Source organism: Lampris incognitus, chromosome 6, assembly GCF_029633865.1.
Source record: "Lampris incognitus isolate fLamInc1 chromosome 6, fLamInc1.hap2, whole genome shotgun sequence".
Taxonomy (NCBI): Eukaryota; Metazoa; Chordata; class Actinopteri; order Lampriformes; family Lampridae; genus Lampris; species Lampris incognitus.
In genome coordinates this window covers 19,226,596-19,252,845 of record NC_079216.1, presented here as the reverse complement: position 1 = coordinate 19,252,845, position 26,250 = coordinate 19,226,596, and the positions used below count along the sequence as shown (strand labels likewise).

At 49.8% G+C, this 26,250-nt stretch overlaps 1 protein-coding gene and 1 long non-coding RNA gene across 2 annotated transcripts; both read right to left on the bottom strand.

Moving 5' to 3' along the window:
- Positions 1 to 71: 71 nt before the first annotated feature.
- Positions 72 to 25,772, bottom strand: hsd17b2 (hydroxysteroid (17-beta) dehydrogenase 2). Its single transcript, XM_056282359.1, has 5 exons — positions 25,464 to 25,772; positions 24,843 to 25,055; positions 2,513 to 2,698; positions 1,987 to 2,124; positions 72 to 427 (listed from the first exon to the last, which is right to left on the bottom strand). Exons 1-5 carry the CDS (start codon positions 25,687 to 25,689, stop codon positions 72 to 74), a joined length of 1,119 nt encoding a protein of 372 aa, XP_056138334.1. The 5' UTR covers positions 25,690 to 25,772.
- LOC130114385 (uncharacterized) lies at positions 9,221 to 9,870 on the bottom strand. The gene is made up of 3 exons (XR_008810396.1): positions 9,833 to 9,870; positions 9,501 to 9,640; positions 9,221 to 9,357 (listed from the first exon to the last, which is right to left on the bottom strand). It is a non-coding gene; the product is annotated as an uncharacterized LOC130114385 (long non-coding RNA).
- Positions 25,773 to 26,250: the final 478 nt, after the last annotated feature.

The window sequence follows — 26,250 nt, the reverse complement described above, 5'->3', positions numbered from 1 at the left end:
CTGCCACGCCTCAAGTGATGTACATTTAACAGAAATCTGAGTCGAGACTTATTTTTTTCTTTTTCTTTTTTTTATTCAGTCCCACTTACTTTCATTCTCAACCCCTCTGGCTGAGCGTCAACTAATTTAAAGAGGCGCTTTAGAATGACGTCAGAGATCGCGTTGGGGCAGATGCGGTAGAAGAATGGGAGGAGCCAGCCTCCTCGCCCTGGAGTGTAGAGAGATTTAGGGGCCACTGACATCAGGGCGTGGCAGATGTCCTTGAGCACGGGACGTAGGTCTTCCAAGGACTGGTTGGCCATCTCTAAAAGACAGCCTCGAAGAGAGGAAATGTATTCCTCCCCATAGTCCTCCCTCGTGTCTGAGGGGAGATTACTGAGGATCTCCTCCTGATGGCAGCTCCATTCCTTGTCGCTATTGAAAATATCTGAGATGAACATGAAAACAAAGCATGTCATACTTCCATTTCACAAGGTACAACATAACAGGTGGACACGAACATTAGGAAAAACCATGGACTGGGTCTCCCAAAAGTAAATTTAGCCCCATTTCACTGTTCAGTTTACTCACAGTATCACAGTTTTACTCTTGTCAGTTAACTCAGTTTTACTGTAATGGATCATTTGCGGATGATCCATGCCATTAGAGTAAAGGATCATCGGTAATGGTAAAAGACAACACAAAATCACCACTGCCGTCCTAGTTGCCACAATACCAGATTATGAGTGTGGTGGTGAGACACGGTTTCACGGAGACACTTTGCCTTAACAGACTCTAAAACCAGACAGTATGGATATACCCCCCCCCCTTTTCTCTCCAATTGTATCCGGCCAATTACCCCACTCTTCGGAGCCGTCCCAGTCGCTGCTCCACCCGCTCTGCCAAGCCGGGGAGGGCTGCAGACTACCACGTCTCCTCCCATACATGTGGAGTCGCCAGCCGCTTCTTTTCACCTGACAGTGAGGAGTTTCACCAGAGGGACGTAGCGTGTGGGAGGATCGCGCTATTCCCCCCAGCCCCCCCCCCCCCCGAACAGGCGCCCCGACTAACCAGAGGAGGTGCTAGTACAGCGACCAGGACACATACCGCCCACAGACGCGGCCAATTGTGTCTAGGGACACCTGACAAAGCTGGAGGTAACACAGGGACTCGACCCGGCGATCCCCGTGTTGGTAGGCAAGTATGGATATATCTTAAAGGGAGAGAATTTTTTGTATGTTTTTAGCCAAAACTATTTTGATATCGGTCCAGGGCGGCAAAACTAATAAATTAAAAATAAATAAATAAAAATAAAAACGAGATGCAGAGCAGGACTGCTTCCAGGGAGAAAATCTTGATTTTTCTTAGTCCGGGGAAGAATGCACATAAAGACCAATTCCCGCACTGATTACATCATATTGTCAGTACTGAACCACAGGCTTGGACTCAAAACGCAGACTCAGTTCACAAAAATCAGTCCTTTTAATAAAAATGAGGTCGGTACACAGGTGATCAGATAACAAGGCAACAGTGTCCAAATCGGCAGGCGAAAGGCGAGGTCAAAAAGGCAAAAACAGGTCAGGAAACTATAGGGCTCAAGAAACTCACACAAGGGGAGAAATGCTGGAACGCTGTCACAAGGAACAAGACGAACTGGCACAGAAGGAAGGGAACACTAAGACTATATACTCTGGAGGAGGGGAGACAATGAGACACGGGTGCAACACATTAGGGCAGGGCAGGTAATCACACAGGAGGGAGACACACGAGGGCAGGAAGTAAAGGACCTGAAACGAGACAAGAGGTGAGTATCAAAATAAAACAGGAAGTACAAGACAAAGAACACTGGGAGAAACAAAAGATAACTTAACCATCCAGACGGGGCGTGACACATATGAGGGCATCTGAGACACCGTGAGACCCATGTGACGTAGCCAACGTGAAACAAACGTAAAGGCGTGTAAATGCTTTTAGGGGAGGAGCCAAGCGGTCAAAAATGTGACGTACTTGTTCTGAAGCCAGATGGTTGAACTATGGCTACTTTGACACCCCACGCATCCAGCTCCATTTTCATCACCCTGGAAAAGTTGCCCAGCGCTGCCTTAGACGCGCCATAGGCACATAACATTGGCATGGGCACCTCGCCTGTACAAGCAAACACGAGCGCATTACATACACATTACATACACATTACATACACATTACATACACTTGCATAACAACTCCTTGGCTGCAAGATGGCAACGCAGAGAAGATCCTCTATATTTGGAAAGAGACGGAATTATTAAGAAATATTCGAAATGTTAAGCTCAGTTAATGAGTAAATAAGTGTTATTTTAGAGGTGTTACGTCAGCTCGTGTTTAGAGGGCCCTGAATCTTATTGTTATTCAGAGGTGGACAGATAACTGCAACAAGAAAGATGAGTTTGACACAAGTCCCGCAGAACGTTGAAGTCATCCTCCTGATTTCTATTCCTTCCCACCGATTTAAAACGTTATCTCGGTCTTATCGGTCAGAACTACCTGTACTAACCTGCCATGCTTAACATGTTGACTATCCTTCCTCTGGACTTGCGCAGCAGTGGGAGGAAAACCTGGCACATTTCCACAGTGGACATAAAGTTCACATCCATGCAGCGTCTGTAAGTGGCCAAAGGCTGGAGCTCCCCGTCAGCTGGATAGCCTAGGATCCCTGCGTTATTCACCAGACCCCACAGACCTGCCGGCCAATAGAGACACAAGACACTAAGGAGAACCGCTGGCGGACATCTGCCGTTTTGGCGAACACATCTTTCTTTTTAGCCTTGTTGGCACCGCCACCAACGCAAGTCTAATACTGCTACACCGTGTTAGCAAGTTGTCACAGGGGAGACACAATAAGCCCTTATAGATGACTTCAGAATGTTCACTGTGTAGGTCATTGTAAGTACTCCAGCGAGCCTGCTATGCAACTATTAATAATCTACTACTACCACTACTACTACTACTACTTGCGGCTGCTCCCGTTATGGGTCGCCACAGCGGATCATCCGTTTCCACTTCCTTCCTGTCCTCTGCATCTTCCTCTGTCACATCTGTAATGATCTGTGCCCTCTGGCTATGTTAACTTATAACATTAATGAAGCAAGGACGACTTCTCTCGTGCTGGGTGTTTATTCACCGACCGGATTCCAACTGACGTTGTTACGTACATCACGTGACTTTGTTGTGGCGCTACGGAAAGCCGTAAGGGACATTAGCAAATCAAATATTACTAGCAAATATTACATCTCCCTTTTTCTGAAAAGTGCTGCTTTCTCTGCAGAGATACAGACCACGTTGAGCACGTTTATAAGCGAATACAATCTTAATAAGAAAGAATATGAAAGTGGAACTCTTATATAACTGGACTGCAACAAAGTAGTGTAAAACATTTCCTTCACTGTCTAAATGTGACACCGTAATAACATTTCATCTTTTTTTTTCATTTCATTACTGGTAACTGCAAACAGCAGGTAGGTACACAAGGTAAGTGAACGCTGTAAATATTTCTTTTCAAAACATAGCAGGTATAGTACAGGTTGGTGTAAAATTATCTTTTTTTAACATTCATAAGTCAAGGATTTGTCTTGGTTTGATCGTGCGACCTGACCTCGTGGTGTAACCAGGCTGTGTGTCTGGTTGTCGCTGATTGTTCGTGTCTGGAGGTTCAGCATGCTCTTGCTGATGGGCTTGTGTGTTGTTGTTAGCGCTGGTAACAGTCTGCTGTGAAGTGTGTGTGTGTGTAGTGTGAGTGTTCACTCTGCTTTGTCGCAGGTGTTGACGGTTGCGTTGGTAGATCTGACCTTCTTTGGTTTGGATGTGGTAGCTCCTGTCTGTGTTCGCTGGTCTTTCCACAGTTGCAGGTCTCCAGGATCCATCCTCCTGCCGGAAGCGGATTGGTGTGCCTGCGGGCAGGTGGGGCAGAGGTTTGGCTGTTCGGTTGTAGTATGCCTGCTGGCGCTGTTGACATACCTCTCTCCTTTTGTGAACATCCTCCTGACTGGCGATCTGTGGCTGCAGGTGTTTTGCTGTTGATGGGAGAATGGACCGCAGCCTCCGACTCATCAGTAGCTGTGCCGGTGATTTCAGGTTGTCCACCGGTGTGTTGCGATACTCCAGTAAGCTCATGTAGGGGTCTTTGTTCTCAGCTTTGGCTTTGTCCAGGATGCGTTTGGCCGTCTGGACAGTCTTCTCGGAGAGGCCGTTGCTCTGTGGGTAGTGGGGGCTTGTGGTGGTGTGTGAGAAACCCCATGTCTGTGAGAAGTTGCGGAACTCACCAGAGCTGTAGCACGGACCGTTGTCGCTGATGATAGTCTCGGGGATTCCGTGTCGAGCCATTGCTGCTTTCAGCTTCATGATGACGGCAGATGAGGTGCAGCTGTAAAGTCTTTCTAGCTCGAAGAATCTGGAGTAGTAGTCCACAGTGACTATGAAGTCCTGTGAGTTCCATGTGAATAGGTCTGTGCCTATCACTTGCCACGGCCGCTCGGGTATGGCGTGTGACATCATTGGTTCCTTTGCATTTGCGCTGCGCCGTTCTTGGCATATGCTGCAGTCTGCTACCGCATCCTCGATCTGTTTCCCCATGCCAGGCCAGAACAGTAAGTCTCTTGCTCGGCATTTGCTTTTTTCCACGCCAAGGTGGCTGGCATGGATGCGCTGTATCATGTCCTTGCGAAGCTTTTGGGGGACAATGATTCTCTCACCTTTGAACAGGATACCGTCCATTTCTGAGATTTCTGCTCTGTGGTTCCAGTATTCCTGGATGCTGGGCGGGCACTTTTTCTTTGTGTCTGGCCAGCCAGTGAGTGTGGCTCGTCTGAGTGCGGTGAGCTGTGGATCTTGCGCTGTTTCCTGCTTGATTTCTGTGAGTCTTGTGTCGCTCACAGGGATGTTGCTGAGGACTGTGTGCACTTGGGCCTCCATCCCTTCCTGTAGGTCACTGTCGTGGTGTTCTATTGACTTGCGTGACAGTGTGTCGGCCACCGGTATGTCCTTACCGGGGCGGTGGATGATTTGGATGTCGTATTTTTGGAGCGCCAGGATCATCCGTTGCAGCCGGGGTGGTGCTGCTGCCAGTGGCTTTTTTAGTATTGCCTCCAGAGGCTTGTGGTCTGACTCCACAATCACTTTTCGTCCATACATGTACTCGTGGAACCTCTTGCAGCCGAAGACCACAGCGTAGAGCTCCTTCTCTATCTGTGCGTAGTTTTCTTCAGTGCTGTTGAGTGACTTGGACGCATAGGCAATTGGTTTGCCATCTTGGAGCATGACAGCCCCAAGGCCACTTTTGGATGCATCCACTTGGAGTCGCAGCTCTTTCTGCGGGTCGAAATATGAGAGTACTGGACCTGGGTGCTGTGTAATGAGATTTTTCATCTCTTGGAACGCCTTGTCGTGGACTGCATCCCACACAAACTCACTGTCCTGTTTCAGAAGCTGTCTGAGGGGTGAGTTTATCTGTGAGAGGTGTGGAGCAAATCTGGCGAGGTAGTTGATCATGCCGAGGACTGTCTCCAGCTCTGCTTTGTTCTGTGGGGGTTGCATGTCCTTGACCGCCTTCACCTTGTGTGGGTCTGGTTTGATGCCTTCGTGTGAGAGCGTGTGGCCGAAGTAGCTTACCTCGGACACGCATATGTGACACTTGTCGGGGTTGAGCCTCACCCCTCGCTCCCTTGTGCGCTTCAGCATCGCTCTGAGACGCTGGTCATGTTCCTCTTTAGTCTTGCCGAACACTAGTATATCGTCCACTATGGCCGTCACACCGTCCAATCCTTCATATGTTTCATCCACGCGTCTCTGGAACTCGTCTTGAGCGGACACGATTCCGAATGGCAGTCTGAGGAAACGATACCTGCCAAACACTGTGTTAAATGTCGTCAACATTGAGGATTCAGTGCTCAGTTTGATGGCCCAATAGCCTGACCGCGCGTCTAACACGCTAAAGTACTCAGCTCCAGCAAGCTTTGTGGTGGCGTCCTCCAGCGTGGGGAGGGGGTAGTGAGGTCGTTGTATCACTTTGTTAAGAGCTCTGGGGTCTAAACACACTCTAAGTTTGCCTGTCTTTGGCTTCTCAACAATGACGAGTGCGTTCACCCATTCTGTGGGTTCTGTTACCTTACAGATTATGCCGCCTTTCTCCATGCTGTCAAGCTCGTCCCTCAGTTTGCTGCGTAGGGCGATGGGGATTCTGCGTGGCGGGCAGACGACCGGCGTTGCATCTGGTGTGACGCGGAAGGTGCACTCGCCTGGGAACTCTCCTATTCCTTGGAAAACATCTGCATACTCATCCATTATGCTCTGTGATGTGACATTGTTTTCCTCGCTCACAGCCATCACTATTTTTACCAAGTTTAGGTCACGGCATGTTTTCATTGCCATGACTGGTGGGGCGTTTGTGTCAATGACGTAAAAGTCCAGCATCATTGCATTGTCTCTGTACTTACATTTGAGTTTGCATGTGCCTTTCACGCTCAGCGCGCCTCCTCCATATTCAGTGAGTCTGTGTATTGCTGGTTTCAGTGTCACATTTTTGAACAGCGCCTGGAACAGGTTGGTGGGAATAGTATTGGCCTGTGCCCCAGTGTCTAGTTTAAACTTTACCTTCTGTGGAGGTGTGCCAATTCCAACCTCTACGTAAGCCTGCTCGTTGCTTTTTCCGTTGTTCTCTATTGAGATGCAGTCTATGTACAGCTCTGTCTGTTCTCCCACAGCGGTGCTCTCCACTGTAATGTTGTCGAAGTACAGTTCTTCCTGTTCTCTGTCAGTGGTGCACTCTTCTGGGTTCTCTCCGACGGCATGTACTGTGCCGCGGTAGTACTTTGTCTGTCCCTGGGAGCTAGACTTGCATACTTTAGCAAAATGATTGAGCTTCTTGCATTTAATGCATTGTTTACCCTTAGCTGGGCAAGTGGCTTTAGCGCCGTGTAGCCCTCCACAATAGCTACACGCCCTGGCGGCGGTGCTAACGTCCCTTTGTCTGAAGTTAGCGTTAGCTGCTTTGGGTGCGTTCGGTTTGTAAGTCTTTCTGCCTATTGCGTGCACCGTTTCATGTGTGCTGCCCTGGCCCATAAACGTTAGCTGTTGCTTTGCTAGCTCGTGTGAGCGGGCTACATCTATGGCTTTTTCTAGCGTTAGCTCAGCTCCCTGGCTAAGTAGCTTTTCTCTCACTCTGGGTGAGTTGGTGGCAAACACGATGCGGTCCCTGACCATCTCGTCGGCATTTGGGTAGCCACAGTCTTTGACTAGGAGCTTTAGCTCAGTTACAAATCGTTCGAAGGATTCACTCTCTCCCTGCATCTTTTCATGAAATTTATATCTGGCATAAATCGGGTTTGCTTTGGGGGTGATGTACTCAGTGTACTTATCGTAGTACGTTTCTAGCTTCTTGGCTTGTTCTCCGCTGAGTGTCCAAGTGTTGTGCACATCGCGCCCTTTTTCCCCTATCCAGAGCAGGAGGTAGCTGCATTTCTCCTCTTCATTCTTCCCGCGCAGGGGGCCCGTGAACATTAGCTCCGTTGTTTGTCGAAATCGTCTCCATGCTTCAGGTAAGTTCGCCGATTCCCAGTCCATCCGTGGAGCTGGAACGCCGTACGAATCCATATTGGGTATTTAAACTCCGCTACTCTGACACCATGTAATGATCTGTGCCCTCTGGCTATGTTAACTTATAACATTAATGAAGCAAGGACGACTTCTCTCGTGCTGGGTGTTTATTCACCGACCGGATTCCAACTGACGTTGTTACGTACATCACGTGACTTTGTTGTGGCGCTACGGAAAGCCGTAAGGGACATTAGCAAATCAAATATTACTAGCAAATATTACAACATCAGCCACCTGCATGTCCTCCCTCACCACATCAATAAACCTCCTCTTTGGCCTTCCTCTTTTCCTCTTCCCTACAACTACAACTATATAAGATTGTTTGCAGGCACGTGATTCTGATGACGCGCGAGATTCAGATGGAGGGCAGGAAGTGAAAAGCAGAATGGACGAGATGGAGCTAGTTTAGCCCGAACTGTGCTCGTTTAGACAATATCATGAGAGAAAGGTATAAACAGAAAGTAAGATATGTTGGACATGAGCCTTATGTTATGAAGAGTGATTCTTTTGACGAAGTGGTCACTGCACACACGCGCGTTATCCGACCGCAGACGACGGTTCGCGAGCCATTTTTTCCGGCGTTTTCGGTCAATTTCTTTCATTCCCCCCCCCCCTCATGAACAACAACTTTTGGTGCTCAATAAAACCTCCTTGTGGTTTCTCAGTTAATGACGCCAAACATATAGGCATTTCAAAAGTTTGTGATAGTGTAGAAAGTCACTTCCTGCTCTCCATCTGTATTTCGTGACGTCATATGCAAACAACCTATTTACTACTACTACTACTACTACTACTACTACTTTCGGCTGCTCCCGTTAGCGACATTCTACCACTTCCGCTTCCCATTACCGGAGTGCATTTCCATTTCCGGTCTTGATGCGAGAAGCAGAGAGGTGCGATGGCATTTTACACAAGGTGTCTTCAGGATTTACCAAAAATCACAGTAATATGTTTTTACAATAAATCTGTTTTTATTGACCATTTCTGAGTGATTCCCCTATTGAAGTTTGTCAAGCACCAACAGACCAAATACTCTCGATGATGTTATGACTGGAGGAATAGAAAAATGAAATAATAGATAGATAGAAAGGGGCATTCTGTAAAGCACTTTTCACAAAGTGCTTTACAGAATAAACAAGCAAGCATAGATGAACAGCAATTGGTTTTCAGTAGTTATACAATAAGAACTTAATCTGTCAAATAAAATTTTCTCCATCACTTTAGATACCACACTGGCTAGAGCAATCGGTTGATAATTATCTAAACTCCCTACTTTGCCTGCTTTGTCCTTAATAACAGGAACAAGTGTAGCAGACAACATGGAGTATGGCAAGATGCCATGTGACAAAAAGCTTGTGAAGCATATGGCTAGTATGTACTATGGACTATGTACTATGAGCTGCGTACTATGGATAGACAATATTATACAACAGGATAAGGCACTTGAGTATGGGCACTATATACAATGGATGGACAATGAATACAACAAATACAATACAGGTGAGATATGATATGTTTGAATGGAGAATTGGTTCACTGGGACAATATGCTGACATCTGATTAGGTAAATGGAGCAGTAGCTCACATGTATGTGATTGTGACCTCTGGTGACAGAGGTCTGTGTGGCTGTGGGCCGATGGTCCTCCTGGTCCTGGTGACAGAGGTCTGTGTGGCTGGCTGTGGGCAGATGGTCCTCCTGGCCCTGGATGGTTGTGAGATCAGCGTGGGTTCGCCCCTGAGGGCGTCTCTCTCCTTTTGGAATTAAATGCATAATTATTTAATGTCAAATTTGCTTTATTACTAAGATTATAACGTTAACCCCACTAATGTCTGCAAATGTGCCATTATTCCATCAATTTATAAGTAGTAACTGCAAATACTAGTTACACATTTACCTGCCTAGGCCTTCACCAGTGGTCCATTCTGGTAGTTCACCAAGATGCAAGCTACATTGAACAGCTGATCGATACTTCCACACACAGACAGCGGTATGACCTGGCTGAACAGCTTGTTTTCTTTGACCCTCCGGATACACCTGTCCAGGTTTGAAACAAAGAAGAAAAAGTAAAAATGAACAACATAAGGATACCCATAAGATATACAATATACATTTCTTGTAAGAGAAATGGGCAGAGTATTTAATTCATGAGATACAGAATATCATCATCAAATCTTTACCCGTGTAAAATAGAATTGATATAAATATTAGTATTCAAAACAAAATCACCTCTCAATGTGGACTCTCAAGCGGGCAATGGACTGCGTCCGCTGGACATCCTCCCTACACATTTGGGCATTCTTCGACAGAAAGGCGGGTCAGTACACCTTGCAGGGAACGAGAGAGTCCACCACAAAACCTTTGTCCACCATAATGGCTGTCTGCTATGAGGAGGTTAGTAATGCCGGATATCTTGAAGATCTCTCGGTCGTTCATAGAGCCAGCATACAATGCAGAGATCAATGTTATGGGGCAGTGGGGGGCAATTCCTATCAAGGCCTTGAATGTTGTGTGAGATTTGTATGTTGAGAAGACCTCACTCTGCAGAAGGAGAGAGGAAGGAGTTTGGCAGTAGATCTCTGTACAGTCAAGGATCACCTGTGTGTCAGGGTAGGACTCAAACTCTGGTGGCAAAAGAGCTTTCACTTCATCTTGTGGTATCCACAGGCGGATGGAGCCAAGGACAAAGTAAAGAAAGTTTGTCCATGTTGTAATGATCCTGCTGGCTGTAGTGCGGTGAATGTCAAAGCGGTTGGCAAGATCTGAGAGGCAGGCCAACAGACAAGTACATCAAAAATAGCAGCAGTTCGTCAATGGGTGCCAGTTTCTGTGAAAATAAATGAAAAGGGCTTTGTGTTTTTATCATGCAGAGACCAGTTAAATCACAACAGCAATAGCATGACAGTAAAAGCAATTTAACCACCAAAAAGTGCCACTAGAGAGATGTTGCCTATTCACCCATGATCACCCTGAGGCAGTCTTGGCCCCAGTAGCCTATGCCCTATGCCCTATTGTTTATTGTATATAGTGCCTATTGCCCACGAGTGTGTAACCACAAACCATTCTCAACATGCAGTACATGCACATACATGCGTCACATCAACATTGGATACAACAATGACCATTATTTCTCTTCACTGGATTTGATTCTCATAACATAACTTACTGTTGCTTTGTGTTAAGTAGAGTTGACAGAGGCAGCACTGGTGACCCTTATCATCTTGGTTTTTACGGCTGGCTCTATCTGTTGCCAAAAGGTCAAGAAATGCTTGTATGATGCAATTCTAAGAATAAAAATATAAGCACATTAGACCTTCTTTCTGTTACGGTAAACACACGGCAGTGTACATACCGGTAGACACATAATTTATTTTATATTCCAGAAAATGGTTCATTTACCTTGTGTAAAAACGAATGTCCTCGTCTGACCCTGCGAGACGTTGCAGACCAAAACGGGACTGTAGCTGCAACCTTTCCAGACAGTTTTGCAGCTCCAGTACTTTCCTTTTCAACATTTCGTTTGCCTCAGCCAGCTGATCAGCCCTTACGGCGGTCGCCGGTGTAATGCAGTAGTCGTGATCGGGTGCCCGTGCTTCCATGTAAGAGTCGGAGTCAGAGACTGGTAACGCTATGTCCAGGGAAGGGCATCTCGGGCGGCGTTGCCAAACATTGAGCCTTGGGGCTGGAGCAGAATATTCGTTCCAAGCAAAAAGAGATGGTACACTACATTTGTTGAGTACTTTCTGTCCCCCAGTCAGAACTACATTGCCTGTCTTGAAATGCCGACTACAGACACGAGTAGTCTCGGAAGGCATGAACTCGTCTCTACAGATCTTAGCTTGCCAATGGGCTCGTAGCTCAGGGTTAGCTGGAAATCAATGAAAGCTAATCATCGAATTATACCGAGATGAGTTAGCACACTTAGGTACACAACAGTGGTAACTATTTGTCGCTGTCTGTTGTCGCTGATAAGTAACCAGTCGCCTCCTCTTTGCCCCGAAGACACTCATCTTGAAAGATACAGCTAGCTAGCTATCCGTTCTCCTCACAACAAATCTGACCGGAAATGGCTATGCACTCCAGGACGCCCGGAAGTTTCAATGACGACCGCTTGTGCACCTAGCCCATTGTGTTTAGAAATCACGTCAGGACACAGCGCTGTCACTCGACACAACCTCTGCGTTGCATTGTTTATTTGACTGACACAGCATCACAGGCAGACCCGATCAAACAACCCAGAGCCCGTAGGCATCGCCAATCGTTCCCGCCAAATCAAATGCAGCACTGTCGATGTGTGCAGACATAACATTCCTCCCCCCGGCAGGATTTCAAACATGAAAGGTTGACACAAAGTCCTCTAGGTGGCCAGGGCGTAAACGTGTGCGAACAGGTCGCGGGGCGGCCTGAGGCTGGGCAGGCCGAGGTGGGGAGGGGGAAGGCAGGGGAAGCTGAGGCCCAGGAATGTCTGGAGCCCGTGTAGGAGCTGCATGAAACCCCGGGGCGTCTCGCCATGCTGAGGGAATGGCTAAGGTTGTGTCACCAGCTGTGTGTGGCGGAGCTGACACCTTCCGCAGACGACTGGGGCGCCACCGAGTGCCATCGCTGAGGAGTTAGGTGGCTGGGCCCAGCTGACGGGTGACTTGGAGAGGAGAGGACCAGTATGAAGCCATTTTATTGTCCCTGAGGGGCCTGCAGACCCTGACCCAGTCTGACGCATTGATGTCTGGCACCCTGGTTCGTTTTGACTGGTCAAACCGTTGCTTCATCCGTGTCTGCTGACGAGTGACTGAGGCTCTGACCCCAAAGGGAGGTGCCTGGGGTGTGGAGGGGCGGAGCTTGTCAAGGGGCATGCACAGTTCCTGGAAAAGCATGAGAGAGGCTGGGGAGACGCCTGTGGTCGAGTGCTATGTGGCCCGATAGTGCAGCAGAGTGTGACGGATGGCCTGCGTGAAAGAGCACCCTTGGGCCATGTGTGCTCTGAGGCTGTTCTTCAGTGACTGGTGAAAATGTTCAACGCCGCCATTGGCCTGGGGGTGGTAATACGCAGTGCGTATATGACAGATGCCCTTGTTTTCAAGATAAGCAGTGAACTCAGCAGAGACCAGCTGAGGACCGTTGTCAGTGGTGATGGTCTTTTGGGAGGCCCCAGCAAGAGAAGACAGAGTCCAGGAAGTCGATGATGACCTGTGAGGTCACAGTGCCGGAAGTGGTGAGTTCAGGCCATTTTGAGTATAGATCGTAGGCGACCACCATGAAGCGTTGGTGGTGGGGCACTCCATGGATCTCACCACAGATGTCTAACTGCAGGTGTTCCCAGGGCTGAGAGGGCCAGGCGAGAGGTTGCAGGGGTGGGGGAGCCTGGTGGCCAGTCTTGCCACTCACAAACAGTGATGGCCACTTCTGCTGCCAAGGCGTGGCAACAGTCAGGATTGCTGCCCCCCCCCCCCCGTGTCTAAGAGGGAGAACCCCAGAGCGGAGAACAGGTCCAGGCCCATCAGGTTGGCCCCACGGCGTGCCACATGAAAAACTGCATTGGGCACCAGCTTGGTTCCATAGCGGACAGTCACTTGGAGAGAGCCAACCAGATCGATTTTGGAGTCACCATACCCACAGAGGACAGACGAGGGTGCGGACAGTGGCAGTGAACTGAAAAATTGACTGTAAGTATCAACATTCAGGAGAGACACACCTGCACCGGTGTCCAACAGCAGGGGGATGCACACATCATTAATGTTGACTGTGCATGATTTGAATGACACTGGCCCAGAGCTCACATTGTGAATGACTACACCAAACATGATATTGTTGAGGATCCAAAAAAGACAAAATAAATGTAATACCGTTACATTGCAATCTTTTTTTTTTTTTAGATTAAATACCTGTAGGCTTTAATGCCATTCATACTGTCATGTGCATAAACAACAGGCAAGGGAGTCGCGATTAATAACGTGCTTTATTCAGCCATCTGCTTCCAGTCCCCGACCCGGACAATCCCCCAGAATGCCCCAGTACAGAACCGCGCTAAAACGTATGGTTGCGTGTCCCTCCTCTTACGTACACAGCATGCTGGGCACTGTAGTTCTCATCACATCTCCCTCCTTTTAAAGAACATGTACGTTCCAATGGAAACAATAACATTGCTAGATTATAAAACAGAGCAACAGCAATACTATATTAGCAATTTGCTAATTAACAGCATAACCAGCTAACAATGAAGACATGCACTTCAAAATTCAAAAATTAACCTGAAGGGTGGGGTAGACTGCCCAGCCCTTCGACTGAGTGTGGGGATTATTCTGCCCCATTGCTCACTCAGTATCTAAACATCATACCGCTTTGGGGGTTTTACAACTCTGCCACTGGAGGTGATGGTGAACCCAGAGGGCCTTGCTGGCACGTCCGGCTCCGTGGGAGTGCCCGATGAGGTAGCGACCGGTGGGCTGAGTTGTTCCTGCTGCAAGTCATTGCTGTCTCTGGCTGGTTAGGTTGCAACAGTTGCAGGGGCAGGCACTGATTGCAGGTGCCTGCGGTTCCGTCTGAAGACAGCCCCGTCTTCCGTACGCACCGTGTAGGAGCGTGGTTCCCCTGAGGGATTCACCACGACTGCGGGCATCTTCCACCCCTTTTGCCCGTCTAGTTTGACTCGTACCCTCTCACCTGAGTGCAGTTTGGTTAGGGCACATGCAGAGTGTCTCCTGTCGAAGAAAAACTTATAAGCCTCTTTTGCCCTTCTGTCATTCTTCTCCACCTCCTTGTGGTCGAAGAGCTGTGGCTGGAGTTTCCTCTCCAGCACAGGCATGTCGGTCCGGATCTGGCGGCCGGTCATGAGCTGCGCGGGGCTCGTATCTGTGGCAGCAATTGGTGTGGCGCGGTAGCACATCAGCGCTAGGTGTGGGTCAGGCTGCCGCAAAATTCTTTTGGCCGTCCGCCGTTGTGTGGCGGAAATCATAGTTCCTACAAAACTGCCTAAATTCGGCTGACGTAAACTGTGTGGCATTGTCACTAATGAGTTTCCCAGGGACGCCCCATCGTGCGAACATACCTTTCAGCTGCTCAATCACCTGTAGACTGGAGGTGGTCCGTAGCTGGGCGATCTCAATGTCCCTGGAATAATAATCAACCACTACCAGGTAGGTTTTTCCATCCTGCTTGCAAAGGTCTGCCCCAATCTTGTGACATGGGTCGAGCAGCAGTGGTGTTGTACGTAGGGGCTCTTTGTACTGTGAGAGCTTATTGATTTGGCAGAATGTGCACTGTGTAACTTTCCGGTAAATGTCCGATCCAATGCTGGGCCACCAGACAGACATCCTGGCTCTTTCACGACACTTTGTAAGGCCTTGGTGCCCTTTGTGAATCCTGTGTAGGATGTCTTCCTGATACGCGGGGGGAATTACAATCCTGTCTTGGTACAGGAGCAGCCCGTCTGCCTCGGACAGCGATGCCCTCGCAGCATGGTAGCCATGCAGATAAAAGGGCACGTGCCTCGGCCATCCCTCTCTGGTGTACCCGATCACCCTCTGCATTGTGTCGTCCTGACGCGCGTGGCCTGCTTTAACATGTCCAGCTTCGTGCTCGCCACCAGTTTGGTTTCGATCACAGCTTTGACATGCGCACGCATATCCCCGTCTGTGTCTTCCCCGCGGCCGTCCTGGAGTGGGTTCCTGGAAAGGGCATCGGCCACCACCAGCTGTGAACCCGGAACATACACTGCTCTGGGGTTAAAACGCATTAGACAAATTAGAAGCCGCTGGCATCTTGGCGGCACTTTGTCCAGATCATATGCACTAATGAGGGGGGCCAGGGGCTTGTGGTCTGTCTGTAAGCTAAACTCAGCTAAGCCTAACAGATAACGGGAAAACCGCTCACAGGCCCACACCCCTGCAAGGCATTCCTTCTCTAACTGAGAGTATCTCTTCTCTGCACCTGTGAGAGTTCTGGAGCAGAAGGCAATAGGCTGAACTTTGTCCCCCTGAACCTGCAACAGTGCTGCCCCCAGCCCGTAACTACTAGCGTCCGCGCTCACAATGGTGGGCCTTGCTACATCATAGTATGCCAGGGCAGGAGTGGAAGACAACATTGCTTTTACCTTGGTGAAGGCTTGCTGTTGGGGCTCCCCCCACTGCCACTCTGCGTCTTTCTTCAGCAGCTCACTCACCGGGTGTAGCACTGATGACAGTTCGGGTAGAAACCTCCCCAGATAATTTACCATACCCAGCCACTGTCTCATCTGAGGGACATTCTCGGGGCTCTGCATGTCTGAGATGGCCTTCACCTTGCCTGAATCTGGTTTGATGCCGTCTTTGCTGATGATTTGCCCGAAATATTGCAACTCACTCCTGCTGAAGCGGCATTTCTCCCGGTTGAGCTTCAGCCCCGATGTTTTGATTGTCTGCAGTACCGCCTCCAAGTTTCTATCGTGCTCGTCCTGGTCCTTTCCGTACACGAGTATGTCATCCATGACGACGACCGTGCCCTTGTGGTCTCTCAGCAGAATGCACATTTCCCTCTGGAAGATCTCCGGTGCCGATGTGATGCCGAACGGGAGCCGCTGGAAACAGAACCGGCCTCTGGGAGTAATGAAAGTGGTTAGTTTTACACATCTGGGATCTAGCGAAATTTGCCAGAAGCCAGACGATGCGTCTAGCATTGTAAAAACCCCTGCCCCTGCTAACTTGGGCATAATGTCCTCCAGCATGGGAAGCATAAACCGCTCGCGCTTAACAGCCTGGTTTAACCGCTTTAGGTCCACACAGATCCGTATCTTGCCGTTCTTTTTGACTACGGGCACCATGGGTGCGCACCACTCTGTGGGCTCGGTCACTTCTGTGATGATCCCCAAGGACTGCATGCGTTGCAGCTCGTCGTCCACCTTTGGCATGAGAGGGAAAGGGACCCTGCGTGGCGTGCTGAGGGCATAAGGCTGTATATTGGGCTTAAGCTCAATCATGACAGCTTCACACTTAAGCAATCCAATGTCCCCAAAAACATCTTCGCTAACCTGATCTGTTCTAAAAACTAGGCCCATTTCACATGCAGCTCTGTGACTCAATAGATTGTTGGCATTTGGCCCTTTTATCACAAAAATCCCAATTTTGTGCATCTCCCCCGTTTCTCCGTGCACGCCACAAATTTCCCCGCACACTGCAGTGCTCCCCCTGGGCTTCTTAGGTCGATTGATGTTTTAACCAGCTGTGGCCGTTCAGGCAGTGACCTATATGCAGTCTGTGACAAGGTAGTGATGTCCGCCCCCGTATCGATTTTAAAATTAACCAACTTGCCGCAGATCGGTAACTCCACTTGCCACTTTTTCTCAAAATCCATCCCCTCTATGCAACCGAGGAAGTAGGGGCGGCTTCCACTTTCCGCTTCGCCCTCATACGCATCATCCTGGTAAACGATCTCCCTCACGTCTCTGGTTTTGCATACGGCAGCAAAATGTCTCAGCTTGTCGCATTTCCTGCAACACCTGTTGCGTGCAGGGCATTCCTGCTGCTGCCCGTGCACGCGATTACATCGGGGGCAGGCTGTTTTGGGCCGCTGTGCGTTTCTGTTGCCCTTATTGTAGTGGTTGTCGCTCGACACAACTGCTACATTGCATTCTTTATTTAGCCTGACACAGCATCACAGGCAGACCCGATCAAACAACCCAGAGCCCGCAGGCATCACCAATCGATCCCAGCACAATAGAACAGCACCAAATCAAATGCAGCACTGTCGATGTGTGCAGACATAACATTCCCCCCCCGGCAGGATTTCAAACATGAAAGGTTGACACAAAGTCCTCTAGGTGGCCAGGGCGTAAACATGTGCGAACAGGTCGCGGGGCAGCCTGAGGCTGGGCAGGCCGAGGTGGGGAGGGAGATGGCAGGGGAAGCTGAGGCCCAGGAATGTCTGGGGCCCGTGTAGGAGCTGCATGAAGCCCCGGGGCGTCTCGCCATGCTGAGGGAATGGCTAAGGTTGTGTCACCAGCTGTGTGTGGCGGAGCTGACACCTTCCGTAGACGACTGGAGTGCCACCGAGTGCCATCGCTGAGGAGGTAAGTGGCTGGGCCCAGCTGACGGGTGACTTGGAGAGGAGAGGACCAGTATGAAGCCATTTTATTGTCCCTGTGGGGCCTGCAGACCCTGACCCAGTCTGACACATTGATGTCTGGCACCCTGGTTCGTTTTGACTGGTCAAACCGTTGCTTCATCCGCATCTGCTGACGAGTGACTGAGGCTCTGACCCCAGAGGGAGGTGCCTGAGGTGTGGAGGGGCGCAGCCTGTCAAGGGGCATGCACAGTTCCCGGCCTAGCATGAGAGAGGCTGGGGAGACGCCTTTGGTCGAGTGCTGTGTGGCCCGATAGTGCAGCAGAGTGTGACGGATGGCCTGCGTGAAAGAGCACCCTTGGGCCATGTGTGCTCTGAGGCCGTTCTTCAGTGACTGGTGAAAACGTTCAACGCCGCCATTGGCCTGGGGGTGGTAGTACGCAGTGCGTATATGACGGATGCCCTTGCTTTCGAGATAAGCAGTGAACTCAGCAGAGATCAGCTGAGGGCCGTTGTCAGTGGTGATGGTCTTTGGGAGGCCCCAGCAAGAGAAAAGAGAGTCCAGGAAGTTGATGATGATCTGTGAGGTCACAGTGCCGGAAGTGGTGAGTTCAGGCCATTTTGAGTGTAGATCGTAGGCGACCACCATGAAGCGTTGGTGGTGGGGAACTCCGTGGATCTCACCACAAATGTCCAACTGCAGGTGTTCCCAGGGCTGAGAGGGCCAGGCGAGAGGTTGCAGGGGTGGGGGAGCCTGGTGGCCAGTCTTGCCACTCACAAGGCAGGCAGAACAGTCCTTCACCAGAGCCTCAATATCTCTGTCTATCCCCGGCCACCACACCAGGTCTTGGCAGCGCTGTTTCAGTTTCACAATGACCAGGTGGCCTTCATGCACCATATTCAAAACACGTGCACGGAGAGCAGCTGGGACCACTGTGCAAAACCCACGTGCCACGCAGGTGTCGTTCCAGCAGGAGAGCTCCTGTCTGACTCGGGCGAACGCAGCCAGCTCCTCTGGGACCTTGTGAGGCCAGTCATTCTGGATGTAGGTGCGGAGCTGGGAGAGGACAGGGTCCTGTTCGGAGGCTGCCCCCAGCTTCTGCAGAGAGACAGTGGCCTGAAGGGGTGTGTGTAGCATTTGGACAATGTCCTTTTCCACACAGTCAGTGTCCGTCTGTGGAGCTGGGGTGGAGACAGAGCGAGAGAGCAGGTCGGCGACAACATTGTCTCTGCTTGGGGTGAACTGCAGGCTGAAGTTGTACTGGCGGAGGCGGTCAGACCAGCGGTGCAACCTCAGGGGTTTGTGGCCTGTCACAGATGTGGACAGCAGTCACAGATGTGGACAGCAGCGCTGTCAGGGCCTGGTGATCTGTCCTGAGGGTGAAGGAGCGGCCATAGAGGTAGAGGTGCCACCTTTCACAAGCCCAGATACAGGCTAATGCCTCACGCTCACCCACGGAGTATCGCTGCTCGGTCAGGTTGAGGGCACGGGAGGCGAAGGCGATGGGCTTCTCCACACCGTTCTGGGTTTGAGACAGCACAGCCCCTATCGCTGTGGCTGATGCGTCACAGGTCACAAAGGTGGAGCTGGAGATGTCGAAGTGAGCCAACACTGGTGGTGAAGTCAGTTGAGTCTTGAGATCACGCACAGCGTCACTGCATGCCTTTGACCACACCCATGGCTCGTCCTTACGCAGCAGCTGGCGCAGGGGGGCTGTGGTCGCAGAGTACTGGGGAAGAAACCTCAGGTAGTAACTTGTCATACCCAGGAAGGAGGCGACCTGGGCGGCCGAGCTGGGCTCAGGGATGGCCTGAATGGCGTCCACGTTGGATTGTAGTGGAGTTACACCGCTCGCTGACAGCCGGAACCCCACGAACTCGATGGCTGGCACAGAGAGGACACATTTCTCAGCATTGAGAGTTAGCTTGTGCTTGGACAGGGCTGCGAAGACCATGTTGAGGCGCTTGTCGTGGAGATCACTGGTGGGCCCGTGTACCACTATATCGTCCAGATAAATGGCCACGCCCAGTATGCCAGCCAGCACAGAGACCATGATTTTCTGGAAGCAGCTAGGGGCGGAGCTGAGACCGAAAGGCATCCTGGTGTAGCGAAACACTCCTGCATGTGTCACAAAGGCTGTGAGGTTTCGGCTGCTGGGGTGGAGGGGCACCTGTAAGTACCCCTGTCTGAGGTCGAGCTTGGAGAACACCTCAGAGCCATAGAACTGAGCAGTGAGTTCTTCTGAGGTGGGCAGTGGATACTTATCAGGGACCACTGCCTTATTTACTGCACGTAGATCGACGCAGACACGCAGGCCCCCCGACTTCTTCTTAGCCACCACGAGGTTTGAGACCCAAGGTGACGCGTCCACCGGTTCAATGATGCCAGCTTCCAGCAGTTGTTGCAGCTCGGCGGAGACCCCATCATGGAGAGCCAACGGGATGCGGTGCAGTGGTTGGATGACAGATTTCACAGCAGGGTTGAGGAGAGGTTGATGGGCGAAGGCGGAGAGGCAGTCCAGCCCCATAAACAGCGATGGCCACTTCTGCTGCCAAGGTGTGGCAACAGTCAGGATTGCTGCCCCCCTTGTGTCTAAGAGGGAGAACCCCAGAGCGGAGAACAGGTCCAGGCCCATCAGGTTGGCCCCACGGCGTGCCACATGGAAAACTGCATTGGGCACCAGCTTGGTTCCATAGCGGACAGTCACTTGGAGAGAGCCAACCAGATCGATTTTGGAGTCACCATACCCACAGAGGACAGCTGAGGGTACGGACAGTGGCAGTGAACCGAAAAATTGATTGTAGGTATCAACATTCAGGAAAGACACACCTGCACCGGTGTCCAACAGCAGGGGGATGCACACATCATTAATGTTGACTGTGCATGATTTGAATGACACTGGCCCAGAGCTCACCTTGTGAATGACGGCGGTTGAAGACTGGGGGGTGTGGCCCTCTGACCCAGCCGGGGAAGATCGACAGACGTTGGCAAAGTGATTTTGCTTACCGCAGCTACGGCATGTCTGGCCACGGGCAGAGCAATTCTGAGCCCTTGAAACATGAGACCGAGATTCACAGTTACCACAGGACTGTTGAGGGCGGGGCCGAGAACGCCATCGTTGCAGTTGCAAAGCGTCCCCAGTGGAGTCGGCGCCCGCCTCGCTCTGGCTGGGTTGCGTCCCGAGGGGCAGCCGTGAGTAGAGGGAGGAGTCGTTGGCAGCTTGACTGGAGGTGGCCACTTGCTGTGTATTTAGCACAGCAGCACACTCAGCTGCTCCCTCAACCTGTAGTGCGATGGTAATTGCTCTGGACAGCAGCAGATCGTCTTTTTCCAGCAGGAGAGTCTCACGCACCTTTGCGTTGTTGGTGTGTTCGATTAGCTGGTCGCGAACCATCTCGTCCTGAAGCGGGCCAAACTTGCATGAGCTAGCTAGCCCTCGCAAATTAGCTACATACTGCTGCACAGACTCACCAGGCAGTTGGTGTCGCTGACGGAATATAAATCGCCGAAGGAGGGCACTCTGTGGAGCAGCGAAATGGGTGCTCATAAGTCCCACAGCTTCGTCAAAGCTTGTGACGTTCCCCAGAGTCACACGATGACCCTCTGCTCCCAAGCAGTGTATCAACAGAGCCGTCTTCCTAGCCTGGCTCACGTCGTCGAGCCCTGAGGCGATGATGTAATTTTCAAAACTATGTAGCCAGCGAGTCCATGGTACCGGAGGCTCGCCAGGTAATGCCAGGAAGGGGGCAGGTGGTGGGAGAGAGATATCAGCCATCCTCGTCGCCAATATTGTATTCAGAAATCACGTCAGGACACAGCGCTGTCGCTCGACACAACCGCTACGTTGCATTCTTTATTTAGCCTGACACAGCATCACAGGCAGACCCGATCAAACAACCCAGAGACCGCAGGCATCACCGATCGATCCCAGCACAATAGAACAGCACCAAATCAAATGCAGCACTGTCGATGTGTGCAGACATAACAGTGGTTGCTAGCGTTACTGCGGTCGCGGTTGGTATTGGCGCCCTGTGCTTTGCTAACTGCATTCAGTTCAGCTGTAATTCCTTCCGCATTTTGCTGTTTAACCAGTTCGAACTGACGGGGGGCCATTTGCACCGGTTTTCCTAGTGTGAGCTCATCTTCCATCTGCAACTTCTGTGACACGTCTCGGTCAGCAACTCCGATCACAACTCTATCACGAATATGCTCTTCCTTTAATGCCCCGAACTCGCAGTGTTCTGCCAACTCATATAAACTCCTCCTCACAAAGGCCTCGACAGTCTCTCCAGCTCTCTGCGAGCGCTGGGGGAAACATGCACGTTCGTGGATTACATTTCTCCGTGGTACGAAATGCTCGTTGAATTTACTGACCACCCTGTCATAATCGTTAGCGTGAGAAGCCTCTTCGAACGTAAATGAATTAAAAATAGCTTCTGCATCTTTCCCCATTGCGTATATCAAGGAATTGACTTGGATCTCACCGTCCTCCGCATTTAGCTTGGTTGCTAGTCGAAACCGGGAAAACCTCTGAATCCAAATCGGCCATGCCGCCGGTTGCGTGAAATCAAATGCCTCGGGGGGATTAAATTTTGCCATTCCTCGTCTCACCGGACCAACTCCGTTCCCGATTATTGAGGTAAGTGGATTCGAAGATCTTCTGACACCATGTCATGTGCAGAAACGACAGGCAAGGGATTCGCGATTAATAACGTGCTTTATTCAGCCATCTGCTTCCAGTCCCCGACCCAGACAATCCCCAGAATGCCCCACTACAGAACCGCGCTAAAACATATGGTTGCGTGCCCCTCCTCTTACGTACACAGCATGCTGGGCACTGTAGTTCTCATCACACATACCATATGTGCAAGTGCTCTTTATCTTTTGTTGGTAAAGGTGAGAGGGCCACTCCACAAGGGAGAAGACCTCCATCTTTATAACTTCCCAGGCAGTGATGGGTCTAGGAATTTTTAAAAGAGGTGCCCACATCATTGTAACGTGCATGGATAAGTAGACATGTTGGCGACTGGCTGACGGGTCGGACCCTTTAGTCGAGCGGTCAGCAATGTCTCCCGCGGTGCGGGCGATACGGTTTTGCGTCCCAGCCGCGGCAGTTCCTGTGGTTGCCCCCCGAATTCACTACAGTATGTTTTTCTTGTGTGCGCACAGGGCACGGAATGTTTATGTGCATTAATATTCTACTAATCTTTTTCTATTTTCGGATGCTGTCGTTAGGAGTCGCCACAGCAGATCGTCCATTTCCATCTCTTCCTGTCCTCTACATCTTCCTCTGTCACACCAGCCACCTGCATGTCCTCCCCACCACATCCATAAACCTCCTCTTTGGCCTTCCTCTTTACCGCTTCCCTGGCAGCTCCATCTTCAGCATCCTCCTCCCAATATACCCAGCATCTCTCCTCCACACATGTCCAAACCATCTCAATCTTGCCTCTCTTGCTTTGTCTCCAAACCATCCAACCTCAGCGGTCCCTCTAATATAATCATTCCTAATCCTGTCCTTCTTCGTCACTTCCAATTAAAATCTTAGCATCTTCAACTCTGCCACCTCCAGCCCCGCCTCCTGTCTTTTTGTCAGTGCCACTGTCTCCAAACCATATAACATAGCTGGTCTCACAACCATCTTGTAAACCTTCCCTTAACTCTTGCTGGTATCCTGTTGCAAATCACTCCTGACACTCTTCTCCACCCACTCCACCCTGCCTGCACTCTCTTCTTCACCTCTCTTCTACACTCCCCGTTACTTTGGACAGTTGACCCCCAGTATTTAAACTCATATGCCTTCATCACCTCTACTCCTTGCATCCTCACCATTCCACTGTCCTCCCCCTCATTCATGCTCCGTCTTATTCCATCTTGCTCCTACTGATTTTCATTCCTCTTCTCTCCAGTGCATACCTCCACCTCTCCAGGCTCTCATCAACCTGCACCCTACTCTCGCTACAGATCACAATGTCATCCGCAAACATTATAACCTACGGAGACTCCTGCCTGATCTCATCCGTCAACCTGTCCATCACCACTGCAAACAAGAAAGGGCTCAGAGCTGATCCTTGACGTAATCCCACCTCCACCTTGAACCCATCTGTCACTCCTACCGCACACCTCACCACTGTCACACTTCCCTCATACATATCCTGCACCACTCCTACATACTTCTCTGCAACTCCCGACTTCCTCATTCAATACCACACCTCCTCTCTCACCACCCTGTCATATGCTTTCTTTAAATCCACAAAGACACAATGTAACTCCTTCTGGCCTTCTCTATACTTCTCCATCAACATTCTCAAAGCAAACATCACATCTGTGGCGCTCTTTCATCACCTCTCCTCTTAACCTAGCTTCCACTACTCTTTCCCATATCTTCAGCTGTGGCTGATCAGCTTACCTCTGTAATACCTCATAAATATTCTGTGTGTGTGTGCTCTGTGGCGGCCTGTCCAGGGTGTCTCCCCGCCTGCCGCCCAATGACTGCTGGGATAGGCTCCAGCATCCCTGGGACCCTGAGAGCAGGATAAGCCATTTGGATAATGGATGAATGGATGTATATAACTGTTGATGGTCAGTCTCCTATTTTGCAGAACCTTTATAGTCAAACAGGCTAACATTAAACATGACAAATAAATAATAATAGGACCTTTTCTGAGCTCATTTACAGAAGTTAAGGCTATTGAGTAGTGAAATGCTCTTAGCAAACCACCAAAGATGCATTATCCAAACCCTGGATTCTGTCCTCCTCTAAATTTACTCAAAATGAATCTGAATTTTATATCGTATGCCATGCATTATAGCACATACTGATATAATAAGACAGCTACATTAATAGCAATTTTTCAGAGCAGCCGTAATCTTTCAAGGGTAAGAATTGAACTTTCAGTTTACAAAAAAACTAGCTGATGCATTATGGGGCTATAGCAGGACAGAATTAGTAGACTGGAGAAACTGAAAAATCACTATTAACGTAGCTGTCTCATAGATAGATAGACAGATAGATAGATAGCAACAGACAGACAGAGAGACAGATAGATAGATAGATAGATAGATAGATAGATAGATAGATAGATAGACAAACATACAGAACGTCACAACTTCAGGGAGGGGGTTGCATCTTGGGTGGCCAATCAGCTTCACCCCTTTAAACTCGCGCACATTCCCAGGTTCTGTCGCTGGGTTTTGGCTGAGCCTCACCTTTCTCTCCGACGTGGGAGCAGACATACCGGTGAGCCTGCTCTATCTGGGAGTGGTCCGTCACATCCAGCTGCAGGACCTGCAGGTCTTTCGAACTGTGTCTCCTCAGGCCCTGAGCTCCAGCACCATCCTCATCCAAAACCCCAGCAAACACCGTCACTCCCATGTCGCTCAGCAGCTTCGCCAGGGCATGACCAAAACCTGTATCACAACCTTTTTGGAGAAATATGCCAAGTTCAGCAGTTGTATTAAAACTTGCAGCTGTATGGCTCAGTGGACACAACATAACATGAACAAGGGCCAGCCATGGTAAAAAGAAATTGTCCAACGAATGACAGTTGTGACACATTACACTTGATTCCTTATACGACTGGTCCCTAAATAGGTTGCCTGGGTAATTTCAATCTTTAAGTTACTGTTAAGACAATGTGTCCATTATCATTGGCCAACAACGTCTTGTAATATTCAGATTCTTGGCCCTTCCTTTCACATTGTTGATGGTAATATGCCAGCTAGCTTTCTTGGACACAAGCGACATCAAGTTAAGTCTAAACAACTGCCACACCTTTACTTATTTACTATGACGAGGTTGTGTTTGTGTGAGCAGATGTAATTTCTCACCTGTAACTAGCACTGCTTTTCCATGTACCGGCAGCAACCCTGCTCCTCTGCCCACAAGCACATAGTACCCGAAGAGGCTACAACACAAGGGTAGTACACCATAGTGCCCTAAAGAGCCCCAATAGTACAGAAAGCCACTAAGGGCCCCAAGAACAATGGTCCAGTATCCAGCACGACACTCTTTCACTCTCTCTATTGCTGCCCAAATGTACACGGCTATGGCCATGGCACAAAGGGTGAAGGGTGCAACACTGTCAGACTCCCCTCCAGTTAGTATATCAAACTACTATAGAAGGCATCAATGTCTGTTCCTCTGTCAGATGTCCTTATGGCTCCTTCCAAAGAAAGCAGGTACCTTTATGAAAGTCCCAGAGTTGGCCCCCGCCCTCTCACATTCCAAAAACAGCCAATCAAGCTGAGCTGACTCGCGTAGTAGGCAACAGGAGTGTCCCAACTTGTTTTGTCGAACATTTCATCAAGGAAGAGGTGACAATAGTATGAGTAAATATTACCATTGCACTTCATATGACAAACTACTGCCCTACTCTCTCTGGTGTTATCAAGACATCTGCCAGCAGACCTGGGACTCAGTTCCCTTCCTGGTAATCACTGAGGACAATCTTCACCATGAAGCCAGGGAGAACATGTCCAGCAGGCACATGAGACAATAGTTTTTCTTTATTTGCCATATTATTGTCAGTGGCTTTTTTTTTTGAGGGTTGCAAAGAGATCCTCGATAGGTGAGATTAAAGCACTGTTTTTGAAATATCACATCCCTAGATTGTGA

What these genes read in the sequence shown, in the direction of transcription:
- hsd17b2 (XM_056282359.1), bottom strand. Translation starts at nt 25,689, where the DNA reads ATGGCCATAGCCGTGTACATTTGGGCAGCAATAGAGAGAGTGAAAGAG. An exon ending in AAAAGCAGTGCTAGTTACAG is followed by an intron (nt 25,056 to 25,463) that starts GTGAGAAATTAC and finishes TTCTCCAAAAAG; the next exon opens with GTTGTGATACAGGTTTTGGT. An exon ending in CAACATGTTAAGCATGGCAG is followed by an intron (nt 2,125 to 2,512) that starts GTTAGTACAGGT and finishes TTGCTTGTACAG; the next exon opens with GCGAGGTGCCCATGCCAATG.